This window comes from Chiloscyllium plagiosum, unplaced genomic scaffold (genome assembly GCF_037043375.1).
Source record: "Chiloscyllium plagiosum isolate Xiang-an unplaced genomic scaffold, Cpla_swu_hap1 HiC_scaffold_39, whole genome shotgun sequence".
Classification (NCBI taxonomy): Eukaryota; Metazoa; Chordata; class Chondrichthyes; order Orectolobiformes; family Hemiscylliidae; genus Chiloscyllium; species Chiloscyllium plagiosum.
This window is the reverse complement of record NW_028270177.1, coordinates 25671307-25697724: the sequence shown is the minus strand read 5'-3', so window position 1 is coordinate 25697724 and position 26418 is coordinate 25671307. Positions and strand designations below refer to the sequence as shown.

The 26418-nt window shown below is 39.1% G+C and overlaps 1 protein-coding gene across 1 annotated transcript; it reads left to right on the top strand.

Annotated features, from left to right (window-relative positions):
• Positions 1-153: 153 nt before the first annotated feature.
• pdia3 (protein disulfide isomerase family A, member 3) lies at positions 154-23973 on the top strand. The gene is made up of 13 exons (XM_043677517.2): positions 154-399; positions 6043-6121; positions 7385-7502; positions 9441-9548; positions 11078-11207; positions 14050-14166; positions 15341-15466; positions 15933-16115; positions 16675-16783; positions 17613-17741; positions 17831-17910; positions 17993-18050; positions 19205-23973. The coding sequence occupies exons 1-13, from the start codon at positions 266-268 to the stop codon at positions 19322-19324; spliced, it is 1491 nt and encodes a 496-aa protein (XP_043533452.1). The 5' UTR covers positions 154-265; the 3' UTR covers positions 19325-23973.
• Positions 23974-26418: the final 2445 nt, after the last annotated feature.

Sequence of the window (26418 nt, the reverse complement as noted above, 5' to 3'; positions counted from 1 at the left end):
CGAGGGCGCCGTTCCTGGTTGGTCCAGGTCAGCACCGAGGACGGTTCCATTGGCGGGTTGCCTCACACGTCAGGCGGCCGCCGACCAATGAGGAGACGCCACACACCGGTGGGGGGGCGGGGTTGCTTTCCGCCGGGGCTCCGGCTCCTTCAGTTTGTCCGCGTCCGCCCACCAAAGGCCGGAGAGGAGGCCGCCAGCGGTGTTAGCGAGGCTCGGGCTTCTCTCTCTCTCTCTCAGTCAGACACACTCACCTCCCATCCTCGCTATGATTCGCCTCCTGCTCCTCGCGTGCGCCGTCGGCGCGGGCCTGGCCAGCGACGTCCTCGAGCTGACCGACGACGATTTCGAGGATCGGATCGGGGACCACGAGCTGATCCTGGTGGAGTTCTTCGCCCCCTGGTGAGTCCGGGTACCCCCCCCCCTCGGCGTTTTTATTTCCGACGGTGCGACGCGCGATATTGTCGAAAAGTTCCTCCGCTTCGGAGGCAGAGGCGACCCCTTCTTTCCCAACCGTTCCCCGGTTCTCTTCTCCAACCCCTCCCCCATCCCGGATGGGTTGAGTTGCTTGGGGAGGGGTATTAGCACTGCCGGTGAATCCTGATGGAATACCGCGGGGGGCGGGGGGGGGGAGAGAGGGATTTTGTCCCCCTTCATTTTCGGCGGACGGTTCCGGCGCGCGAGTTCTTACGGGATTTGTAGTTCCCGTTGGCCGGGGCACTCAGGTCCACGGGACTACAACTCCCGTCGGCCACCCGCCGCCGCGGCCCTGGCCAGAAACGATGGGCGCGTGCACTCCGTGGCTCTGCCTGATTGGGTGCCGGGGCCTGGGTGGCCAGCTTTGATTGGTTGGTAGCTGTCCCCGCCCCCCCCGGCACCTGGAAAGGGGGTGGGGGGAAGAGAAGGACATTGATCACATTCTCACACGCAGGGGGCTGCATGAAATGAAATCTCTTTTTTGTAGCTGTGTCACTACGCTGCTGAAAATTTAGAATGGGTTACTAAGTGGTAACCAGGATGAATGTGATTATTGTGCTGCGGTCATTGACAAGTGGCTACGGCAACTCCCTTGTTGCTAGCAACTAATTCCAGATTTATTTTCAGTTGCATCCTCAACAGTTTTGATTCAGGCCCATTTGATCTTGCGTGAAAGCTAGTCTGGCTTATGTTTGTTTGAACAAGCAGATTGCAATCATTGCTGATCACATTGTCCTTTGCTTTGTTGGCTAAAGCTATACATTTTGCGCCTGCAGCCCTCTTTGGGGGGGAAAATCTAAAATTTTGACCCAGGAATGCTGATTGTTCCATGTGGATTCTGTGAACGTGTTCCTGTTGCATTATATTTTTTTGAATTATTATGGGAAAAGTATGAACCCAAGCCAAATCTAATTGTTTTAACCAATCTTCAAACACCATTTTAAATTGTCAATTTAGTTGTTGAAAATTAACTTAGTTGACCAGCTAATGGAAATGGATATTTTACAGAAACTATTTGTCACAACAATACTATAACCTAACCTATTCATGGAGATATACAACATGGAAACAGACCCGTTAGTCCAACTTATCCATGCTGACTATCGTAACCTAATCTAGTCCCACTTGCCAGCATTTGGCCCATATCTCTCTCAACCTTTCCTGGTCATATACCCATCCAGATACCATTTAATTGTTGTAATTGTACCAGCCTCTCACCACTTCCTCTGGCAGCTCATTTCACCCACCACTCTGTGAAAAAGTTGCCACTTAGGGCAACTGCTGTTTGATACCAGTGCCAGTCCCTTTTATATTTTCCCCCTCTCGACCCTAGTTCTGGGCTTCCCTACCCTGGGGAAAAGACCTTGTCTATTTTCTTTATCCATGCCCCTCATAATTTCATAAATCTCTATAAAGTCACCCCTCAGCTTTCAATGTTCCCGGGAAAATAGCCCCAGCCTATTCAGCGTCTCCCTGTGGCTCATCAGCTCCAACCCTGGCAACATCCTTGTAAAATGTTTTCTGAACCCTTTCAAATTTTGCAACATCCTTTTGTTAGAAGGGAGACCAGAATTGCGGACAATATTCTACTATTGGCCTTAAATCTTGTTTACTTTATCATATTAATTGTTGTATAAACAAAAATTACAAAGATTGCGATTAATCTGGAATATAAATGTGAAGAAATGAAACTAAGTGTAGGTAAACTTTGGGAATCCAATGTCCAAAGTTATCTGGACTTCCAAATATGCAGCAAAAGTCTGTTATGGCTCTCATTCTTCCAGACAAAATTTGAGTACAGTATGATTGATTGATCTTTGTCTTTGATTTAGTCAATACTGTATGTTTTCACTTTCTCCCTCTCACTGAGCATGTTTTCAGATGCATTTTAATTTCCTCGACTCTCATCCTACCCTAGTGCTGGTTGTCTCCTCTGACCTACTCTATTTATCTTGAGTACTACAACCAATTGTGGAATGTTATCTGATCCATTTTAAAATTTTATAAACAGCAAGCATGCCACCCGCCAACTTTTTTCCCCAATGTAACGTGTCCAATTTGAGCAATTGCTGGCTTTTTGCTTCCTTTACGTTCTATTCCTATTTCATTTGTGATATCATGTGAGGAAAAGAATATGATCATGTAGCTTGACTAATGGGTCAGCCTATGGGAGATTTGGAGCACAGTTTAACAGAACCTTCTACTTGGCCTAGTGGTTGCTGATGGTATACTATCAGATGACCAAAACATTTTCTGACTGTTAAATTGCAGAATACTAACTTGTGAAACTGAAAGCCTCACTCCCTTTCTTGCATTTTCTTACTTCTGATTAAAGTTACTGTACACAACTCAAGTTTTGCATTTTACTTTGTGTGATGACTATTGAGTGATTTACTAGGTTATGGGCAACAATCATTGGTTTTAAAATCTTGTATAATGAATTAATTCACAACTAAATAAACTGTTCTCATCCAGTAATCTAGGGGTGTGAACCTTTAATTGTGAAATGCTGTTTGTTACCAGTGCCAAAGGATGCCATTTTGTGGTATAGATGAATTACTAACCTGGTTTCTTTGTCTTGCAATTTGTGTTAATGCTGAATGCCAGAAGTGGACACGTGTAAATACTTAACTTGGAAACAGTTATTGCACATTGTACCCTTTAGTAGTCTCTGTTGTCAGTGGTGCGTTTCTTTTACAATAATCTTTCTGCTACTAATCCAACAGTATATTTACTTGGCAGATTTGTCATTGCATGTGATTATGATGGTGCTCCTGTTACTTTGTTGGGTGGTGCAGTTGGAAATGAATTTTGTTCCTGGTCAATCCGTCTTTTGAAGAACAACATTCAACCAAGTTTCTGGCGAGAAACCAATATCCTGGAAATATAGGCATCATTTTAATTTATGAAAAAGTTATAGCAGTGGCTTATTAGAAATATAAATTGTATTTGACCTAACTGTTGAATGTAAGTTTGGTCTCCAATCCAGCAACTTGTCGCACCAATTTCTGACACATGCACAGTAACACAAAGAAAAATTATGTTAGACAAGATTGAAAATATCCTATCATACCAGTGTTCTCCCCCTTCCCTAGTCTCCTGTATAATGCTGTTACATAAAAGGGGTATGGATTCAAATAAACCATCTCAGTTTGAACTGAATGAGATACATAAGTGGCAGATTCCTATCACATGCAATCTCTGATTTGGGTGCTTCACAGGATTTGTAATAACATGGGAGCTAGTAGCTACTTAGGATTAACACTGCTGACTCTGCATGCTGCTGACAACTTGAATTCGGCAAAACATCTCAAATTTTCCCCAATCGAGAGTTAATAGCAGAAATAAATGGCAGTACTTGAGAAAGATGGAGACCATCGAATCAACTGCCTTTGCAGTAAATCTACTTGGCCAAACTTCCTTTTAATGACTTCTGTTCCTGAGCCTTGAACTCAAGTCTTTCTCTGGTTTCTCCCCTCTTAGTTTATCCTATCCATGCAGGCCAGTTTCTGATCCCTCTAATCTGTTCCCATTAATCTGTTGACCACCTAACTTGACCTCCTTGTTCAAGTGTAGGCCAATGATATTAACAGTTCACTGTCTTGGGGTGTCTATCCTTCCTACAAGTCTGCTGTTAACATTCACCTTGTCAAAAAAAATCCCCTGGTCCTTGCAAATTGCCATTCCATCTTTGTGCTCCCCTTCCTTAAGTCCTCCCAGATATCTTGTGCTCCCAGATATCTTCCTGTCTTTCCCAGAGCACCATGCTTGAATCTATAATTCCTTGTGTAGTACCATAAAAGTTCTTCACATACAAATTGCAAATTACATGAAGTATACTTTGCCTAATCCCTCTTGACCTGTCTTGCTACTTATTAGCATGCTTGATGGGCCTTCCTCTGTCAGTGCTTCTCTACTGTTATCCTGCTGGGAGTGGCTGCACTTACCTGGTTCTGTTCTCAGCTATCTGAATATAGCTGAAGAATCGTTTCCAGTGGCTTTCTGCACCATAGCTTCTGGTATTCCCCAAGGATCTATCCTTGGCCTTTTTTTTTGTGCTTCTGATGAGTGGATTGGTAAGTCTAAGCTACTTGATTCTCATCAATCAGAGTACTGCAGCTGATTGTGACCAGTACAGAGTTGTGTGTGGAGTTACTTTACTGTTGGATCTGAGTTTGGGTTTGTTATATTACTGGTGTCTGAGATCAAGTTTGTTGTCTGTTTTTCTCTTAGGACAGTCTCTGGAAACCTAAAGAATTTGAACAAATGTTGTAACAGATATTGTTTTTAAACTGTCGAAAGCTAATAAAAGCTGAAGACATTGAAGCAACGTGCATATAATTTTCATAATGACATGTTATGAGCGTGTCTGATAGACCTGGACTTTCAGTTTAACTCTTGGCATTTATTTTGAAACTTAAATTTTGGTTTGGCTAGATTTCCTTGAGGGTTAGTTTTATATTTGAAATCATTTGGCCCTGATTGCATAACCTTGCAGTTAAAAAAAAAATCAAGTTCTCTTCTGACCTATCTTTTAAAATGTACATATTTTGTTAACTTGTAGCTGTATAAGAGACAGCTCTGAAGTATTTTTATAATGTTAACTATAAATGAACAGCCATGGGATTTTATGCATGATTGAAATGGGTTGTGACAATGTAACTAACTGAACTGATAGGAGCGGGCAGACAAGTGGAGGAGGTAGAGGTAGAAGTCCTGCTGTTAAATAATTTCAAGTCTAGTTGCTGTCCTATAAATTTTGAACAGGCTGCAGTTTAACTAACAAACTAGAATCTGGTACAAGGCTTCTTGAAGTGGGGATTGGGACTCCAGTTGGGGTCATATGCTAATAATTTAATTGAAAGCTCTGAGACAGTAATGTTTGCCATGGAGCTCCTAACAGTTACAACCCTGTTCCAGCAGGAGTTCCCCTTCCCCAAACTCAAATGTTTCAGTTACTTTGAGACACTTCTCAAACCTTGAAATGGGGTCATGGTCGTAAAGTCTTGGAAAGGACTGCTGAAGAATGTCTATCTGATTATGAATAGTAGGTCAGTCTGTCAAGCCTGCACCGATAAAGTTCTGGAAATCAATAATATCAGATTTGAAACTCAGAAATGTTAGCTGTCTTTCTTTCTCCACAGATGATGCCAAACCAGTTGAGTTTCTCCAGCATTTTTTAAATTTGAGATCTAGCATCCACTGTATTTCGCTACTATACAAGCCTGTGCTGATGCTTTACGCTCTCTATATTGTCACATTTTTCAAGCAGTTGTTGAATTGTATATTGTACTTAAAGTAAATTATTCCATAAGTGTGATTATATAGGAAATTATTAGTATTCAAAATTTTGTGAAGGAACGTTTCTAACTCGCCTTACTACTTAAATTAGTATGCTACCAGTTTATAGATCCTTGGAAACTGTTATTGTTTACCTTATCAAAACCCTCAATTGTGGAGCCTTTCATTCAGTTACTCATTTGTAATAACAATTCAGCCTAAATGAGTGGAATATCTGCATGAGCTTTGTGTATATCATGTTCTCTAATCACTGTTCACTTTATACAGGTGTGGCCACTGCAAAAGGCTGGCCCCAGAATATGAAGCTGCTGCTACTAGGTTAAAAGGAAAAGTTCCTCTAGCGAAGGTAAGTCACTCAGTGTATCTGTTCGGGATGTCGAATAGGAACGTAGTACAGTTTAACAATTGACAACTTCAGATCTAAATGTAATAAACTGGAAGTCTCAAATATGCATCTGCAAGTATTTTGACAAAGCTTTTTTTTTGCTTGATGTATTATGTACCGTTTTGTTGTATTGATAACCAAATTAAATAGTAAAACATATATTTTCTTTACTTTCCCAAAGTGTGTTTCTGCATGTGTAACCAAAGCAATATATGTTAACCTATCTAAAGTTTATTGTAGGCTATTACAATGAACTAAATTGTAACTATTAGCTCAGCAATGCTAAGATAGCAAGGGTTGCAATCACCAGTATTGGTATATCACTGAAATTGAAGATAATTGATGGAAATGCAAGTTTGGAGCACTTTTGGCACCCCCGCAGAAAATTAATTTCAACTACAGTGATGACTTAACTCGCTCAACAGTTTTGCAATCTATTGTGAAGATAGACTGCATTTTGTAAAGAGAATAGAGAAGTGTAAGGCCCTTATTCCAGGAAGAGATTGTGATTGCCATTATGAACAGGATCACTTCAATGACGGAGTACTGATTTTGACCTTGGAAGCTTGAATAATGAGCATTGAAGAAGACCGCTCACCACCATTTTAAGGACAATCACCTCTCAATGCGGTCATCCTGTGAATGAATCAAATCAAAATTCTTGGCAGCTTGGATTCATTTTGCATACCAGCTTAATTTGTTCCCTAATTGTGTGTTCTGAGAGTCTGTTGCTTAAAGTCAGTCTTGCAATGGTTTTTAATGGTTAGGTTGAAGTTTTTAGGATATAGTTGGGTTGGAATTTAGTTGTACACTCATCAAGCACTTTCCTTTGATTAATCTTGGTTTGTTAGAACAGTGGAAATGCAATGTGTGCAAGTAAGTTGTGAAACGACAAAGACACAAGCTTGCAATTGAGATTAGTGCACATGTTGACAATTCACTTGGATATCACTATTGCTAGTTCTTGTCCAAAGTTAATAAGTTGAATTATTTCTATATGGTAGTGCCTAGAAGCTTTTAAAAAAAAAAGCATAGGCCTAGTGTTAAATCTGTTTAAAGTTATACAGACAAAAAAATGTAAATACAGTATTGAAAATTATTGAAATGTTGTTTTGCTACTTTTTTCCCCATTTCCTTTTAACAACAGGTGAGCGCTTGTGTGGTTTGTATATTGTAATAACTTCAGCTGGACTAATGGTCTGATATTGTATTGACCTTAATCAGGTTGACTGCACTGCAAACACAAATACATGCACCAAGTATGGAGTCAGTGGTTACCCAACTTTGAAGATATTCCGTGATGGTGAAGAGTCTGGTTCTTATGATGGTCCTAGAACAGCAGGTAAGAGCTAACATGATTGTTCCATTAGTGGCTTTAATTTTACATGGGCAGCTAATTGCACCATTTGTGGTTTAGATCACCATCTATAATCTTGCTGGATTTGGGTTATTAGTGCTTGTTCTTGATGACAATTCAGATTTGTTCAACTCAAGTTGCTCCTTAAGTTTGTTAGTTTTTTATATACAGGGTATTAGCCTTAGAGTCATAGAGATGTACAGCATGGAAACAGACCGTCCATGCCGACCATATATCCCAACCCAATCTAGTTCCACCTGCCAGCACCCGGCCCATATCCCTCCAAACCCTTGCTATTCATATACCCATCCGAATGCCTCTTAAATGTTGCAATTGTACCAGCCTCCACCACATCCTCTGACAGCTCATTCTATATACATACCACCCTCTGCGTGAAAAAGTTGCCCCTTAGATCTCTGTCATATCTTTCCCCTCTCGCCCTAAACCTATGCCCTCTAGCTCTGGACTCCCTGACCCCAGGGAAAAGACTTTGTCTATTTATCCTATCCATGCCCCTCATAATTTTGTAAACCTCTATAAGGTCACCGCCCCCCCCCCCCCCCCCCCCCCCCCCCCCCCCAGCCTCCAACACTCCAGGGAAAACAGACCAGCCTGTTCAGCCTCTCCCTATAGCTCAGATTCTCCAATCCTTGTAAATCTTTTCTGAACCCTTTCAATTTTCACAACATCTTTCCGATAGGAAGGAGACCAGAATTGCATGCAATATTCCAACAGTGGCCTAACCAATGTCCTGTAGAGCCGCAACATGACCTCCTAACTCCTGTACTCAATACTCTGACCAATAAAGGAAAGCACACCAAACGCCGCCTACACTATCCTATCTACCTGCGACTCCATTTTCAAGGAGCTATGAACCTGCACTGCAAGGTCTATGTCTTTCTCTTAATTTCTCTTTCCTTTCCATATATTCACTTCCTTGCTTGACCTCATGTCTGCAAAAGAATTTTCTCAATCTTCTGCAGCCTTTAATGCTGCATTGTCCTTGCAAGCCTCCCTCAGTTATTGCACTTAGAGAAACTATTTGTCTTCAAAGCAGCCGGAGCATATCTCCTCCCGTGCTAACATTGATACATGTGGTGTCCACCAAAAATCCATCAGTGTGGCTCCTGCCTTTTGTCAGCTACACCTTGCTGTCATCTTGAAACGTAGAAACAGTTTCCATTGTTTTGACTTGCCACTACTTCTGGAACCCAGTTATGTAGTAGTGAGCATTTTGGATGACTGAAATTATCTCCTTGGCCCCATGACAGACTCTACATTCATGCCTGTGGTCCGGTTTCCTGTCTCAGCCACATCATCAAGTCAAGCTGTTGAAAACCTTGGTGTCTCAGTTAACCCCAAGCTGAATTTCTGTCAGCATATGTCAGCAGTACCAAATTTTAAAACATCTTAGCGTAAAATAGTAGTGTCCCTATGTCCAGGTTACATGATCTGGTGTCAAGTTCCTCCTGCCCCAGATATGCCAAAACCCATTCGAACAGATACATTAAGAGGAGAATAGAGGCATCTTGTGGTGTGATGCTACTGTCCTCTCTCAAGGCCAGAAAACCTGGCTTCCGGTCCCACCTGTAGTGGCATTGTATCATAACATGTGCATCTTGGTAATGTTGCCTGTAATCTCCACAGTGCTACTTTTAAATTTGAAAAAGTTTAAATTTTATTTCATCTCTGTACTACTTGCAGCCATGCAATACCTGCCATCATCCCTGAAACTCTGATTTTAGCGTCAAGATCCTTTGAAAATATCTTGTCGGTTTTTCAAATAATAAATAGTGTAGAGATTGTGTACCTGTCTTGTGACTCACGTTTATTTTAGATTTTACTTGTCAGGGCTAAAGCTAACTTGATTATAAGGATGTCTTTAGCTCAACAGTAGCTCATTTACTTGTTATGTCTGCGCAGATGGGATTGTCAGCCAATTGAAGAAACAGGCAGGACCAAGCTCCATAGAAATTAAAACTGCTGAAGATTTGGAGAGCTTCATTAATGACGCTGATGCTTCTGTTATTGGTGAGTAGCTGTCAATTAAACTTGAATGGGACATTTTATTTTTAGGAGAAAGAGAGGACTGTAAATGCTGGAGATCAGAGTCGAGAGTGTGGTCCTGGAAAAACACAGCAGGTCAGGCAGCATCCGAGGAGCAGGAGAATCAGTGTTTCTGGCAAAGGCCCTTCATCAGGAATGAGACTTGTGAGCCAAGGGGGTAAAGAGTTAAATGGGAGGGGGTGGGGTTTTGGGGAATGTAGCTGAGTGTGAAATAGGTAGATGAAGGTGGGGGTAATGGTGATAGGTCGGAGAGGAAGGTGGGACGGGTATGTGGGAAGAAAGATGGACAGGTCATGAGGCTGGTGCTGAGTTAGACAGTTGGATCTGGGATAGATGGGTGGAGGGGAAATGAGGAAATTGGTGAAGTGCGCATTAATCCCGTGTGGTTGGAGGGTCCCAAGGCCGAAGATGAGGCGTTCTTCCTCCAGGTGTCGGGTGGCTAGGGTTTGGTGATGGAGGAGGCCCAGCACCTGCATGTCCTGAAGCGTTCTGCAAGTAGGCGTCCTGTCTCCCCAATGTAGAGGAGACCACATCGGGAGCAATGGATACAGTAAATGACATGGTGGCAAACTTCAAACTATCTATTTACTATAATCAGAGCAAACTGGACGTATCTGCTTGATGTTTGTTTACCTCCTTCACATAAACTCATACAATGAGCAATAAGAACTCCTCTCTTTGTAGCTCTGTCAGTGGAAAAGACAACAATTATGTTTACCAAGTTAATTTTGCAATACCTTCCAGGAGGGTGAAGGTAGAGCTGGAAGACTTGGCAAGACAGTTTTGGTATTGATCCAGTTCAGTAAATCTTTGGGGTTCTGCTAGTCATCTTTATTGCAGCAATTGTGAAAGCTTCCTTAGTACCGCAATCTGTGCCAAATTAAGTATTCATTCGAAAAATGTCTGGCTTTAGTACTTGTTTGAAGTACCCATGTGATCAGTTCATTATTATTTAGTTAATCATTCTGGGTATGATTAATTCTTTGATTCTTCGGCAAAATAATTTTTTGCCCACTGTCAACCTAAAAGTCTCTTAACTTTATTTTAAATCGCTATCGTATTGCTGTCTTCCTTTTTAGTAGTGTTCTAATCTAAAGGGATAAAATCAATTTTCTCTCTTACAATTTACTTTTGCTTGCTTGCAGAAACTTTTTTTAATTAGAGTTTTTCTGACTATGAACTCTCCTTGGTTTATGTACATAGTTTCATTCTGGACAAATTTGCTCGCTGAGCTGGAAGATTTGTTTTCAGATGTTTTGTCACCATACTAGCTAAGTCAGCTTCACTGGAGGCTCATAGTGTGGTGCCGAAACGTCTGAATACAAACCTTCCATCTCAGCGAGCAAACTTACATCCAGAAGCTCAACCTGAGCTACAATTCTTCTCAGAACTCGCTAGTAGTTTCACTGAAAATGTCAGTGACAACAGGAAATCTGTTGATTTGCCAAAATGTTTAAAATAAACTCTAATCAATTTGTGTGCCTGTTGTGCAGGTTTTTTTGAAGACTCTGCTAGCTCAGCCCAGACAGATTTCCTCAAGGCAGCGAGTGCAATGAGGGAGAACTACCGTTTTGCACACACTAATACAGAGGAATTACTTGAGAAATACGACATCAAGACCAAGTATGTACTGCCTTGTATTGGGAACCATCCAAAGTTAACCATATGGGTGCTGCTTTCATCGTCAGTAGAAAATGCTTTAATGTTGTGAAGATGTTTGGAACTTGTCTTTTCGCGGAATCAAAAAGTTATCCATCTTTTCTTTTCATATGGACAGTCTTTTGATCCAAAATGTTTATCTTCGCTTGTAATCTTTTATCGATTTTCAAGGCCACTTCCAAAAGTGTCCTCCGTTTTTGAAAACTTCATTTTTTACTTAAATTTCAATCTTCTGTTTATTCATGGAAAGCCTGCAATTGAACGTAATCACTTTATATCTAGATCAATAAATTGATTAATACATAATTCTTTTTCTGCAATTACAAATCAGCTGAATACTTAGGATCATGCTGTTAAGGTGCACTGGATTGGCAAACAAATACCAAGTCATGTAGGCATTTTAATCAATGGGTTTCTCTTCTTTTAACAAGCACATGCAAGAGAATTTCACAATCCATGTTAAAATACTTAAACACTGAGATATGCGCCGCTTTATTTCCAGACTTTATTTTTTTTTTGTTGGAGTAGCTTTGTAATTTTTAGAGGCTCTAAGGCTGTATACAAACTGCACCCAGGACAAGTACGTATTTTTAAAATGTAGTCAGTCAGTATTAATTCAGTTCTTTGGATGATGTTTTAGGGAAACATTTGAAGAATACACTTAATGGTAAGGTCCTAGGGAGTGTTGCTGAACAAATGGACCTTGGAGTGCAGGTTCATAGCTCCTTGAAAGTGGAGTCACAGATAGGATAGTGAAGAAGGCATTTGGTATGCTTTCTTTTATTGGTCAGAGAATTGAGTACAGGAGTTGGGAGATCATACTACGGCTGTACAGGACATTGGTTAGACCACTTGTGGAATATTGCATGCAATTCTGGTCTCCTTCCTATCAGAAAGATGGTGTGAAACTAGAAAGGGTTCAGAAAAGATTTACAAGGATGTTGCTACGGTTTGAGGATTTGAGCTACGGGGAGAGGCTGAACAGACTGGGCTGTTTTCCCTGGAGCATCAGAGGTTGGACAGGCTAAATAGGCAAAGTCTTTTCCCTGGGGTGGGGGAGTCCAGAACTAGAGGGCATAGGTTTAGGGTGAGAGGGGAAAGATATAAAAGAGACCTACGAGGCAACTTTTTTCACGCAGAGGGTGGTACATGTATGGAATGAGCTGCCAGAGGAAATGGTGGAGGCTGGTACAATTGCAACATTTAAGAGGCATTTGGATGGATATATGAATAGGAAGAGCTTGGAGGGATATGGACCGGGTGCTGGCAGGTGGGACTAGATTGGGTTGGGATATCTGGTCAGCATGGTTGGACCGAAAGGTTTGTCTCCATGCTGTACATGTCTGTGACTCTAGCTGTGAGAGCTTGACCGGGTGTATGCTGGCTGAAGAGCTCAAGAATAAGAATTTATGGTTTTGAGATGAAGGAATTTAGGACTAATGAAAAATATCTTTATTTACGGGATTGTGATTTGCTATTATTCTGCATTCTGAGAGTTGTGGATGTTAAAGATGAATATTAAGGGTGTTGAAATATGTGGCAGCCCAGTGGGAAAGTGAAATTGTTGTAAACATTCAACCGTAATCTCAAGGAGCTGCAAGGCTCAAAACTCCTTTCATTTCCCAATGTAGTGGCTGCTGAGAATGTTTCCTTTTTGTTCAGTCACCAACTTGTAATTTGGTCATCTCGTACTGAAAGAAGTTGCAGTTGACAAATTAAAGCATGTCACTGGTGCCATCGGCCATATAGGCTATGAAGTGCTTTCCCAAGTATTTCGCTCTATAGCTCATTTTATGCAAAACCAGTGAGAGGCAGTAGGATTAGTGGCAGCATTGTTTTGGAAAGCAGAGTTGATGTTTTTGGAAGTTCCTAACTGGTGAAACTTTACCTTGGAAGCATTTGTGTCTAAATAAGTGTCATTGCCATATTGAGGTTTTCTACTCTGAATAGATTTTCCCACTCTTGTCCTACACCCTTTTTAATAATTCTCTTCCGAGCATTACCCAAATGCCTCTTGTGCTGTGGTTGGTGTGGTTTCATTCACTACATAATTACAGAACTGAGCATCTTAATAGTCTTGTGTTATTGCTGGATTTTAACCTCCGTTTCAGGCTTTGAAGCATATAATTCGATTTGAACTAGGGATGATTGTTTAAACACTCTAACCTGTCAGCTCTCATCGTTCTGCAGAATCTTCAATATTGATAATCATTTTGTAGCCAATGCAGTCATTTTCCAGTATAAAATCCACTTGTTTGGTGCATACTCCTTGGAATTTGATCAGAATAGTTAATTCTGACTAGGATGAAATCATAAATACTCAGTCATTGAGTGCCTGAAGTAAGATGGTCCTAAGTCATAAGTATGTCCATTTTAATGAAAAGGATGTTGGTTCTTTCTCCTGCACGTTCTTTAATTGGTTGACAGCCAAGATCTATTAGCTCGTTGCTGACCCTTTAAAACTCAACATTGTCATTAATAATGTTAAATATGTTGAGAATTCTTCTAGCACTTAGTGAGCAAAGTACACCATGGATGTGCATATTCCAACCGTGAGCTGACTAATGATGCACCAGCAAGGTAATATCCATGGTCCGTGCAGACTCTAGCACTGGTGCAGTAAATGTTGACTCAGGAGCATTTCAAAATGGATTTGTGTTCATTTCTGATCACTGGGGAGTTTTATTTTAAGTGAGTGGTTGATAGTGGGGGCTATCTTTAGAGAAGAAAGGATGCATTTCTAAGTTTTGATCTTGGCATCTTATTGTTGAACGCAATGACAATTTCTGCTTTTACTTTTACATAGGGGAGTTATTCTGTTCCGACCTCCACGACTGGCAAACAAGTTTGAAAGTAGCAGTGTGCAGTACACAGAAGACAAATTCACAAATGCAAAAATCAAAAAATTTGTCCTTGACAACATGTAAGTCCCGGTTCTGTGACAAGTTTTATAATAGCGTGAGTTTAGATTATTCAAACTGAAACATGGATTGAAGTTTTGCAATGTTTTTGAAGTTCGTTCCAGAGGTGGGAAGGGAATGAGTGTATTAACTTTACTTTGCACAAGGAAACTCGTGAAAAATTTTGCTTTATGACCATGCTGGAAGACTACATTATTAATGTCTTGTCGGGGATTTGATTTGTGGGATGTGGGTATCACTAACAAGGCCAGAAATTTTGATTGTACACTAATCTCTTTGTGATCAGTGTTATGCACATGGTGCTATCTGGGAGGGAGTTTTAGGATTTTTGACTAAGTGTCAGTAAAGAACATTTCATCATGCTCTGTCCCTCGTAGCTGGCAGGCAGAGTTTGGGGAAATAGAATTGAGTTACTTGATGCAGAATTTTTGTTATCACAGTATTTTGTATGGCTGGTCCATTCAAGTTTCTGGTCAATAGTAACTCCCTCTTCTTCTGAGAATGTTAATAGTGGAGGATTCAGCCCTGAGTGTCAAACCAACCTATTTAGGCATGCTATTACACACCTCTGGAGAAGGTGTGACTTGAACCTGGGTCTCCTAACTCAGGAAAGGGCACTGCCACAGGAGCTTTTAAAGGTCTGCTTTTTAAAACTTTACATGCAGGAGTGCTTTCATGCATAACTGAACAGATTTTCTTTCCACCACCAAAACTACCCATGTTACTTTTCACCTTTTATCCACCAGCACTAAATCATCTGTTTCAAATTACTTACCGGTTTACACGTAAAGATCATTAAGGGCAGTCTAATTAAAGACCAAAGATGAGGGAAAGGGGGCAGGGAGAAAGAGGAGTTGGAGAAATCAGACAGTCCACACTCTGCGGTGCCGTCCTCTCTCTCAACGTAAACAACAAAAGAGGTGAAAGACTATTGTTTGTAGAAGCCAGAGGAAAGAAATGACAGGCTCAATTTATTATGTATTTTCTAATCAATCTGTTCAGAAATATTATTATACACTTTGAGTAGGTGGGATTTGAACTCTGGGAGCCTTGACTCAAAAGCAGGCATACTACTGCCGTGCCACAAGGACCATAAAGAACTGATTGTACGGTATTTGTAATCAGCCTGTTCAGAGATGTCAGTTTTTGTAATGTAATATTTCTTGTTTAATGCAGCTTTGGCATCTGTCCCCATATGACTGAAGATAATAAAGATCAGTTAAAAGGGAAGGATCTGCTGGTGGCTTACTATGATGTGGATTATGAAAAAAACCCAAAAGGTTCTAACTATTGGAGAAATAGGTACTGACTGCACGTTGGAACTAATCAAATGCTTTTAAACTATGACTACTTTGTTGTATTTGATGTGTAATGTCCCACACGATTATTGCTTCATCCCATCTCAAGGTTCATCAGAACTAAACTGTCACCTTCACAATAGTAAGAATGTTTCTATTTTCCTTTCTAGCTGCGAGTACTGAGAATGTAAAGAACACTTCAAGTATTGAATGATAGAGCTTGTATCAGATTCCAGCAAGCACTGTAAAAGTGATGCACAATATATTAGCTCCTATTATGTTTTCGCTTAAGCTTTTTCTTAACTACAGTGTGTTTGGGAAGCCACGGGTCCAAGAGATTTTTTTTTTAAACAACTATGGAATCTATCTTACCTATCTTAATTCATTCCATAACCATTAACTTTAATATTAACTTTCTTTGAAAACCGTAACATTGTTTAATATTTGGTCTGTCTATTCTTATTGTACAGAGTGATGAAAGTTGCTCAGAAATTTCTGGATGATGGTAAGAAGTTGACTTTTGCTGTGGCCAACTATAAAACCTTCGGCCACGAACTTTCAGAATTTGGCTTAGACGCTGCCACTGGTGATGTTCCTGTGGTTGCTATCAAAACTGCTAAGGATGTAAAATACGTGATGCAAGAAGAATTCTCGTAAGTACATTGAGTTGGTGGAAAGCAGAGACTCTCACTGGTCTGTTCAAGCAACCTTGTCACTGGGATTAATGTGTATGGAAATATCGAAACTTGTAGAAAAGTGATTGTACCATTAACTTGATATGCTCAAGCTGGAATGTTTTTAGATAAGTAGACAGATTGTTTGAAAAGTGCACCTTCAGAAAGTGATGCTAACAGAAGGTGACTTCAGTTCTGCACTTGAATGTGTACAGAACAGATGCAAAACCAGTGATTCTTAAAGCTAATGTTTTTGTAATGAGAATTGCTGTAGGAACAAAATTTAATGTTTTTTTAATGTATTTGCAAAAGTACATTTAGTTTTTGTAGATTATTATCTGTGGATTGTAAATCTGACCAGATACTTTCAAATCTTATAAGTACAAATCAAACTCTTTGTGGCTGTCTTGTCAGAAATCTGGTGCTTTGACTAGACATTTTGTCTTAAAAGTGCATTTGATATACTAAGCAATTTAACATGTTGCTTTGTAACGAGCACTTCCATTGTTTTGAGGACCTGAGTTTTTCTTTTTGCCAGGCGAGATGGTAAAGCACTGGAGCGTTTTCTAGAGGACTACTTTGATGGTAAACTGAAACGTTATCTTAAATCTGAGCCAATTCCAGAGAGCAATGATGGTCCTGTGAAGGTCAGTCTCTTGGATATTGTTCTTTGACGTCAATTCTTTCCATGAGCCTTCAGCTTGCAGTGACTTATTACTGTGTTTAACTGCAGAATAATCACCATATATCTTATTGAACTATCTGTGCAACCTGCGCTTTATTTGCTGACTAAGCTGTTTGATTGGTAAATGAACAATGTTGTGTTCTAAATATTTGCAAATGTCACGTATTTTGTTTAACAATTTGGAATAATGCACCTTGCACTAATGGATATTTTTGTTCAGATGATTTGAATCTTGGAGGAACTTAATTGCTAGAAAATGTTAGCCATTTTATACCTACTTTGGCACCATTCTGTGTTTTTTGAGAGCAAACGTGGAAATTAACTTTCTTTTGAAAAAGCTACGTGTTTTCCATAAACGAGGTGATCCCTGTTGTGATGGTAGAGTTGCTGACTAATTATGGCAATCAATCTCTGGTCTGCAATAGACCCACACATAAGTCAAGGAATTTCTGGTCCAGAATTAGTTCCTTTCGTGTGTACAACACTTGTAAGCCACTTAGTGTAATCACTTGGGTGGGGAGACTGTGTGTTTGTGCTAATCTTTTTTAACATTCAGCATTGGATGTTTGCATTTGTTTATTGAGAATGACTATACCTTCAATCTGGTAAATAATTGACACTTATGTGAGGGGAGAGAAATTAGTTGCAGAATTGAAATGGAGCAGTGTTTCTCATTTTGCAATGGCTGACAGTTGGGTACAATTTTTTGTCTCGTCAATTTGCTCTTCCAATGTCATTTCGTTAGAATATAGTGTTCCTACCTGAAACAATTCAGACTTCTATTTTTACAGGTTGTAGTCGCTGAGAATTTTGATGACATTGTAAATGATGAAACGAAGGATGTCTTGATTGAATTTTATGCTCCGTGGTGTGGCCACTGCAAGAGTCTGGAGCCAAAGTATAAGGAGCTTGGAGAAAAGGTTAGACTGTATTCTGATAGGTTTGTTTTTTCCAATTTTTACAATGTAATTGTTCCACTACATTGTCTGTCTTTTTTTTTAAATGCTAGTTAAGTGGTGATTCTAACATTGTCCTTGCCAAGATGGATGCTACAGCCAATGATGTGCCTTCACCTTATGAAGTTCAAGGGTAAGAGTGGAGACATAAGCCATCTTATTGGTTTAAAGCCCCTCATTTTGAATCCTTTCTGAATTCTTTTCTTTATATTTAGGTTCCCCACACTTTATTTTGCCCCGATGGGTAAGAAGCAGAGCCCAAAGAAATATGAGGTAGGTTCATTTTTTTTCTACACAATTTGCATTTTGAATCTTTTTGTAACAATATAGTGACTGATCTGCAGTTTTTATAGAAAATATTGTAAAAATGAGTAAATGCGAATTTGACTTTGTTGTTGATACTTGAATTGTTGTTTAACAGCCATTGGTTGAATAGTTCTAAGTAACTAAATCTTCCAAGTAACTAAATTGGGTCCTTTCAGATAACTCCTTAGTAAAAGCTAGTTTTAGTAAATAGGTGCTTCTTGAAAATCTTGTTTCAACAACCATGGTGTCTTGATATTGCTTGAGCAGTATCAGTTGAGCACCTCAGTTTCAGAATCAATTTTTTTCCAAGATCAGTCTTGAGTATTTGTCCTTTTTGGATTTGAAATCCGTAAGAAATTGTGGCAAGTGCTGAGGTTCATGCTTGTATTTAATCTGAGATCACCTTGTATCAAAGAATACAAAGTATGTCTATATCACTTGAGTCAGATCATTTCCATAAATAAGCCTATTCTCTGCCTGATGCTAAAATCTCAGACTGGCTGATTGGATAAAAGTGCATCAGTCCAAAGATTAGGCATAATGCAATTTAAATGGTGTACATAACAGGATTTATCTCACTTTGAAATGTTGAAGGCTGAGACTGATGGTATCTGGGAACTGGCCGTTTCCTTTTGAAGCAGCTGCTAATCAAATATTATTAATTAGATTATGATTCATTGTTTTATTTTGAATAAGCCTAAGCATGCAAAATCAGGTAGCCAACTGCAGCAGTTAGCTGGAAAAGCTAACCCCAACTTGAAATGCAGATAGATGCTCCTAAATGATAGTAAATCTCATAAGTCTTCAAACAGTTGTTTGTTAGATGCATTTTGGTGAAACTCATCATCTTGTACTCATCATTTGCAAGGATACCAATGTAAAGGGGAACAATGTGCAGAACATCTGGTTGGTAAGCGCACTATTTGAAAGTTATTGTCATGGAGAATGCACCAGTTAGGTAATTGACAGTTGATTGGCAAGCTTAATGGAGATTTTTTTGAACCCCAAGCTTTGAACTTATAATGCTGTACTGAGCAAAACTTTCTCTTTCTTATCTCCTAGTTTGTGTAAGTTAACTATTGATGCTTAATATTATGTTTATCACTGTGTTGTTAATTCAGGGAGGTCGTGAAGTTAGTGACTTCATGAATTACTTGAAGAAGGAATCTACACATCCTCTGGATGTAACAGTGGAAGAAAAGAAGTCAAAGAAGAAGAAGAGGGACAAGGAAGACCTGTAAATTACTGGAAACACTTCCAATGCTAACATCTTGATATGCAAGGATTAATTGGAGCCAGGGTTGGGTTAGAGATTTGGTGGTGGTAATAGTCACTTTCTAAGAGGGTTCACAGTCTGCCATACCGGTCCCATTTCTGTATCAATTTTAAGATGCACTATCAAAGTTATTGAATCAAAAGGGGCAGAAATTCAGGTTTTGTTTTGGTCTTATTTTGTACTGGTGAATGTTTTTGTACATTTTGGAACAATAAACCCCTTTAAACCAAACTGAATGCACTGCAATGTTTGCACACACTAAATTTATAGCTCTCAACATGTATTTTCCATTTGCTCTCATTATTGGAGTTGTTTTCTCATTACAGGTTAACTGCTCATTTTAATCTTCAAATTAAACTGTGTAATTTGTAAATTTAGGAACTAATTAATCCCTAACAGCAAAATTTAGCCTGCCTTGTGCTGGTAGGTGTATGGGTGAAACATTCAAATTTCTTGAGGAAAGAAATAGACATCCTACTTTATAACACTTTCTTCAAACTTTAATGGTCTGAAAGGTGAATATTTGCACATGCTGACAATTTTAGGCAAGTAAATACTAGCCTAATCTCAGATCTTTAAAATGTATCTCTGCAGTCTGCAATTAATCCAGTAGAATGCAGATGTCCTGGACCAGACGCTGTCACTACCATTGCTGCTTTTGGCTATCCACCAAAAGCCAATTTGGGTAAATACTTTGAAATTAGCTTGGGTGTCACACTTTCCCATTGCCCTGTGTTTGCTTGTAAAATCTTTCTTCAGACCATGTTTAGTGCTGATGCTTTTGTTCGCCTTCAGATTTGGATCTGCCTTCCTTCGATAGGGTTGACTAGATTGTTAATTATGAATTATTAATGCTGAGAGTATTTCGCCAGTTATTCTTTTTTTAAATGACTTCTACAGAACGTTAACACTTCAACTCAAACATCATTCAGAAATCCTGAGAATTAAGGTGTTTATGAACACTACTGAGTTTTTATTTAAACCCTTCCAAGATCCTGCAATGTGTTGCCTTCCAGATTAGTGCAAACTTCTAATACTTTCTGTTTGAATTACTCTGCCACTATTACTCCCTCCTCCCACTCTTCAATATTATATTGTCATTGTCCTTGACATTTTTGTCTGCAAGCGCTGCATTGACCACACCACTACATTAGCTGTTGCTTGGCTCCACTTAAGTGTTCAATAGCAGGAATACTCTAACATAATTTGCCTTGTGTACTGTCTGCTCCAGAACCTCTAATGACACATTAGACTTGACCTATAGGTCTTTATTTTACTGCATTACATGGCAGTGCTAAAGCAGATAGTATAAGAATGATTGAATTGTGAAGACAAGTGTGTACAAGAAAGTTGCAGTAAATTTCATTTTAAGTGTATGGCTCTATTTATTGCCAAGGTTAGGTCAATTGTGTGAACTTAAGCCAATGTGGATGACTTTAATGCGACTAGGAATTAATCTCTCTCAACAGGTGATCATATATGGCAATGACCAGGCTTAGATGGTCACAGGTGCAATTTGAGCTGCTCCAAGTGTTCCAGTTATGAAGCAAGAAGCCACAACACCCATCTGCAAATGCTTCCAGGATATTTAAATTTTCTGTGGCAGCTTGAAACCTGAGACTACTTCACTGTTATTGGTTGATTATTCTGCAGAGGTCTAATATGTCCAATCTGGGCACCTCACCTGGGAAGTGGTGTGGAGTTGATCTATTAGAAATTAAGGAGATACAGGAAAAAGTAGAAAATTTGTTCTTCAAAGCAGAGGAGGTTGTGGGGAGATTTAAGAGACATTCAGTATTATGTTTGTAGGCTACATTTCCAGTCAGGGTTGGTAATTGGCACACAGTTACATGATTAGTGAAAGAAACAGGAAGGAGATGAGAGCTTTCTAATTTATTCAATGCACTGCCTGAAAGGGTTGTTGCCTGCAGTTTCAATAGCTAAAGGTAATTAGGTATGGACATGGAAAAATTTGCAAAGCAGTGAGCAAGTTACAGTTAAGTAGGACCAATTGGCACAGGTGGACCAAATGATCTCAATGATTCTATGAAGCCAGATGATAAGGGAAACTTAAGGTGTTTAAATTGATCATGAAGTTTGATAAATTTTAAACATGCAAGCATCTTCCTCTACTAAGGAGTGGAGGATAAAGGGACAAATTCTTAGAATTGGACCTCAGGCCTTTTGAGGATCAATTTATCACAAAAGATAATGAAAGCCAGGGCTGATCATTATCCCCATTCTGACCCCACTCCCTCCATCTGTAAAATAGGAGTTGGATCACTTGAAATGTTCAGGATTATCATATTGAGATAAAGGTTTCAAGAGGTGAATGGAGATATGATCCAGTTCAGCTGTGATGCCAGTGGCAAAACCAGCTTGATGGGCTGAACAGATTCAATGATGTTCATGCGTACCACTCCTCTTGAATAGTTAATTCTTTTGCCAGGCTATTTGTTTGCAGTTATGGGCTTGGGTGGGTGAGCCTTTATTTCAGCTAGGCAGACACTGAAGATTGATTTGGATCCTTGCCATAAGAGTTCTGTTTACCCATCTTGGCATGATCAATTCTTCACAGCATTGGTTTATTTTAAGAATCTATGAAAAATCTAAGCAACAGTGAGGAATTAATTTAATTCCACTGAGTTGTTTAAGAAGATTCTAACCTTTTGTAATTTTATGCAATGTTACTTAAAATATTCACTACAATAGATATGCCTCCTCTGTTCAAAGTTATAGATGACATGGAAGAGAATTTGTAATAAACATTTGCTAAAGTCCTCGGCCATGCAGCCAAATTATAAACCTGGGAAATTGATAGCGAAAAGAGTTTGTAACAGTTAAGGTCCAGAGAGTAGCTTGGATTTTTAAAATCTAAACTTGATGCATTTTGGAACGACAGATGTATAAATATAGGAATATTTGTTTAAAAAAAGTTACCACATGTGTCATGTAAAACATTGAAGCTAATCTCTATTGGGATGCACCCTGATAACATTTGACTAAATTATTGTTTATAAGCATTTACAATAAGAGTGATGGACCCAGTTGGAATGACGTGTGCAACATTTGGAATGTTTTCAAAGTATTGAAATGTTTTAAAAAAGTGGTATTAGCACTTGCAGGATTTGGAAAGTGTAATGAAAAAAATGACTAAATGAAATGACCTTGGCTCCATTTCTTTGTTTTACAAAATGGGCATTAAAAATGTTTGTTGTATTGTTGGGTGGAATTGATAATTGAAAACTAGAGGTTTGCAGAAATCAAAATTATTGCTAAATGAGCAGACATCAAGTGTAAAGGAATCTTATCCAAACTCTGATCTGGAATTGTCTCCAAGAAACCATTTTGAAGGAACAAGCTCTAATGAATATCTTTATGGGAACACTGTTTGGCTTCAAATATTTTCAGATGTCAAATAGTCTTGCCAAAGTACACGGCTTGTGCAAGATTTCCATAAATTCTGGATTTTTGTTTTGAGTCAGTAAGTCTTGTAAAATAGAATAAGTATCTTTTATCTTTAAATGCCATGTTTTAATAGCACATTATAAATGTTATATCCCACTGTCCAGTATTCCTAAATTACTTGCTGTATATGCTCCTCATTCATTTATAGTGTATTGGAGTGTATATTACGATATAACTACTGCTGACGATTAAGGATTTAAATAGAACCATTATGTCAGCGACTAGAGTGCCAACTACTGGTCACAAAGCTGCGCATGCAGAGATTTGTTACATTTTTTGACATTAGTGCATTTCTAAAACAAAAACCAGTTTAAACACAAACTTTTTGTTAATGCATGCTACTATTATGGAATGCTAACACAATGTTTCCAAGGAGATTCCTATGTGCTTTGGACTGACAATATCAAAAGGCATTAGAAGTCTCCATTTGCAGAGCATCCTTGATTCATGGGACCAATTACAAAGGCATTTTGAGATCAGCTTTCCCAATTTCGTGATGCTGCTAATTTTGATCCCTGTTAGTGGAAGTGCTGAAAAAAGTAGAAAATCTATGCTTGGGTTATTGAGCATCTTTATAAATAATTTTACACTGATCTTATTAATAACTGTTCCACCATGATCTAAAAATAAGCTTCACAACACTATATAACCTTTAGTTGTGTTCAGTTAACAGATCAGTTGTGATATGAAATTGCCAGCAAATTATTGCATAAAATTGACAGCAAATTTTAACATCTGACACATGCTATGGGAAATTTGGAAGTTGCTGATAGCAATACCATGCCCTTCTAATGGAGCAAATGGAGGGTGGAATTGTAGGAGTCTTTCCAATATAATCAACACAAAATTAGTGATCATAAATGTTAAATTGACATGAACGTGCAGTTTTTTCTTCATTGTTTTCACTGTCACATTGAAAATGTCAAGCCTTGTTGAGTGAGATACAAATGGTCTTTTCACTGATGTACTAATTCAAACTTTTCCGCTGAATATTTCCTGAACAGCTAACATGTGGCCTCAATAATATAAAGCTGTAATTCTTCAAATAGTTTTTTGTTTTAAAGGCTTGCCTATGATGTACAACCTATCATAATCCCATATGCCTGTCCCAAACTTTACTTTAAGTAAAATGATTTCAAAATCCGTTATAATTTGTCCTGATTTACTAGCCAGTGTATTAATGATTTCACTGTCGGTGGTAGATATCTTTATAGGATGGTGCCAGATGCAAAGCTGAAACATATCAGAGGAACTTAATACTTCATAGGCCTCTAAATCTCAGAGTGGCTTTTAATAGGATCAGCAATAAGTGTTGTCCCTTTGCCACCAAATGCATAAAGTTCCCTTTCTAAAGTCTCTTCTGGTTCCTCAATATGAACCCAATTCTTGCTTGATCATTCATTGGCACTAGCTCTGATAGTGCTTTCTTTGGTGTCCACTGACTTATTGAGAGGTTTCTAATTAAACCAGACTATTTTCTTTTATTGTTATATCAACCTTTACAAACATTTTATTGCATCTGGAGTGGATGAATCCTAATGATGATCAGCATCAGTCAAGTTAATTTGAGGTCAGCAGGATAGTATAGAAATATACATAAACATGATATTTGATATATGTTACCTATACTGGCTGACCAGAAGAGAGCGCTCTGAGACCATATTCAAATAACATGATTGCCCTTTGCAATATGTTGGGAGCTATTGGTTTCTTTTCTGCTTTAAATGAATGCAAGGCTTTCCCATAATTATAGCCATCTTCCTTCCTGTCATTTTACTTGGAATTTTGTGTGTTCCTCAGATCAGTGTTAATTATTGATAAGAAAAGAAACATTACTGTCTGTTTGTATCTCCATAAATGGTGCTTACAAAGTAACGACTGACAATAAAGGTGTCTGTGCTTTGACTTGGCTTTTCAAGCATTTCAATGATAAATGTTTCCTCCAATAGTCTGATGTTAATTATTTACAGAGACAATCCAGATATGCACAAATGTGTCAAAACACAATAAAAGATGAAAAAGGGAGAATTGAGAATTAAATTTATTAGTCTTTCAAAGCTGGAGAAAAATTGTATTTTCACGAAAGTGTTGTCTGAAATAAATTTTTCAAGTATAATAAAATTTCTCTTCTAAATATTTAAAAATAATTTGCATGTTGTGACCATATAAAATCAAAGCAGAACAAAGAAGATGCGTGTCGAAACACTGAAATGCTGGCAAAAATGGTAAAGGAATGAAATTGTTTTTGAAAGGTTTATTTTTAATTTATTTTTCATTCAGGAAATGGTTTTAGTGTTGAATCCTACCAGTTTTACCCTTGTAGCAAAACTGGCACATAAGAGTTCACTCCTGCTGTCACATGCCATGTTAATTTCCCAATACACTCACTCCTCCACTACATTTCCCCATCTTGGCTACAAAACTTCAATCATACTATTGTTACTTAAGGCATTGGCAGGTTGTAGGTTTACTCACTGAGCTGGAGGATTTGTTCTCAGGCATTTCATCACCATGCTAGGCAATGTCATCAGTGAGCCGCTGTTGAAGCGCTGATATTCTGTCCCACCTATATTAGATTAGATTCTCTACAGTGTGAACAGACCATTTGGCCCCACCAGTCCACACCGACCCTCTGAAGAGTAACCCACCCAGTTCCATTTCCCTCTGATTAATGGCCTGACACTATGGGGCAATTTAGCTTGGCCAATCGACCTGACCTGGACATCTTTTGGACTGTGGGAGAAAACCGGAGCACCCAGAGGAATGTGCGAACTCCATACAGTCGCACAAGGCTGGATTTGAACTCGGGTTATGTGTTGATTTGTTGTGGTGGGTGATATCACTTCTGCTTCTTTTACTGAGGTTGGTAAATGGGGTCCAAAACGATATGTTTGTTAATGGAGTTCTGGTTTGAATGCCAGGCCTTGAGGAATTCCCATGCAGGTCTTTGCTTAGCCTGTCCCAGGATGGATGTATTGTCCCAGTTAAACTGGTGTCCCTCATTTTTTGTATGTAAGGATACTCATGATAGTTGGTTGTCTTTTGGTGGCTGGTTTCCTGCCAGTCTGATGTTTGTTGCAGTCCTTGCAGGATATTTTGTACATGATGTTTGTTCTGCTGATTGTTGGTACAGGGTCTTTAGATTCATCAAGAGCTGTCTCAATGTATTGGTAGGTTTGTAGGCTACCATGATGCGTGGCTGGAGTCTCTGGGCGTGTTGTGTCTTGTTTAGGTTTGTTGTGTACGAATCAGCGGAACATGCGTATCGAGCACCCATTGGTCTTGAATACATTGTATAGGTGTTTTTCTTCAGCATCTCGTAGTTCCTGGGTGCTGCAATGTGCTGTGCATTTAAATAATTCCTGATGCAGCTCCGTTTGTGGGTATTGGGATGATTACTCCTATAATTGTGTATCTCGTAAGTGTGTCGCTTTCTTGTAGGTGCTGGTCTGCAGTTCTCTATTGGCTTTTTGTTCTGTTGTGACATCTGGGAAGGGGAGTCTGTTATTCTCCTCTTTGGTGAACTTTATACCAGTAAGGATGTTGTTTATATGTTTGTGGGTTTCTTCTAATTTGTTCCGTTTCCTGATG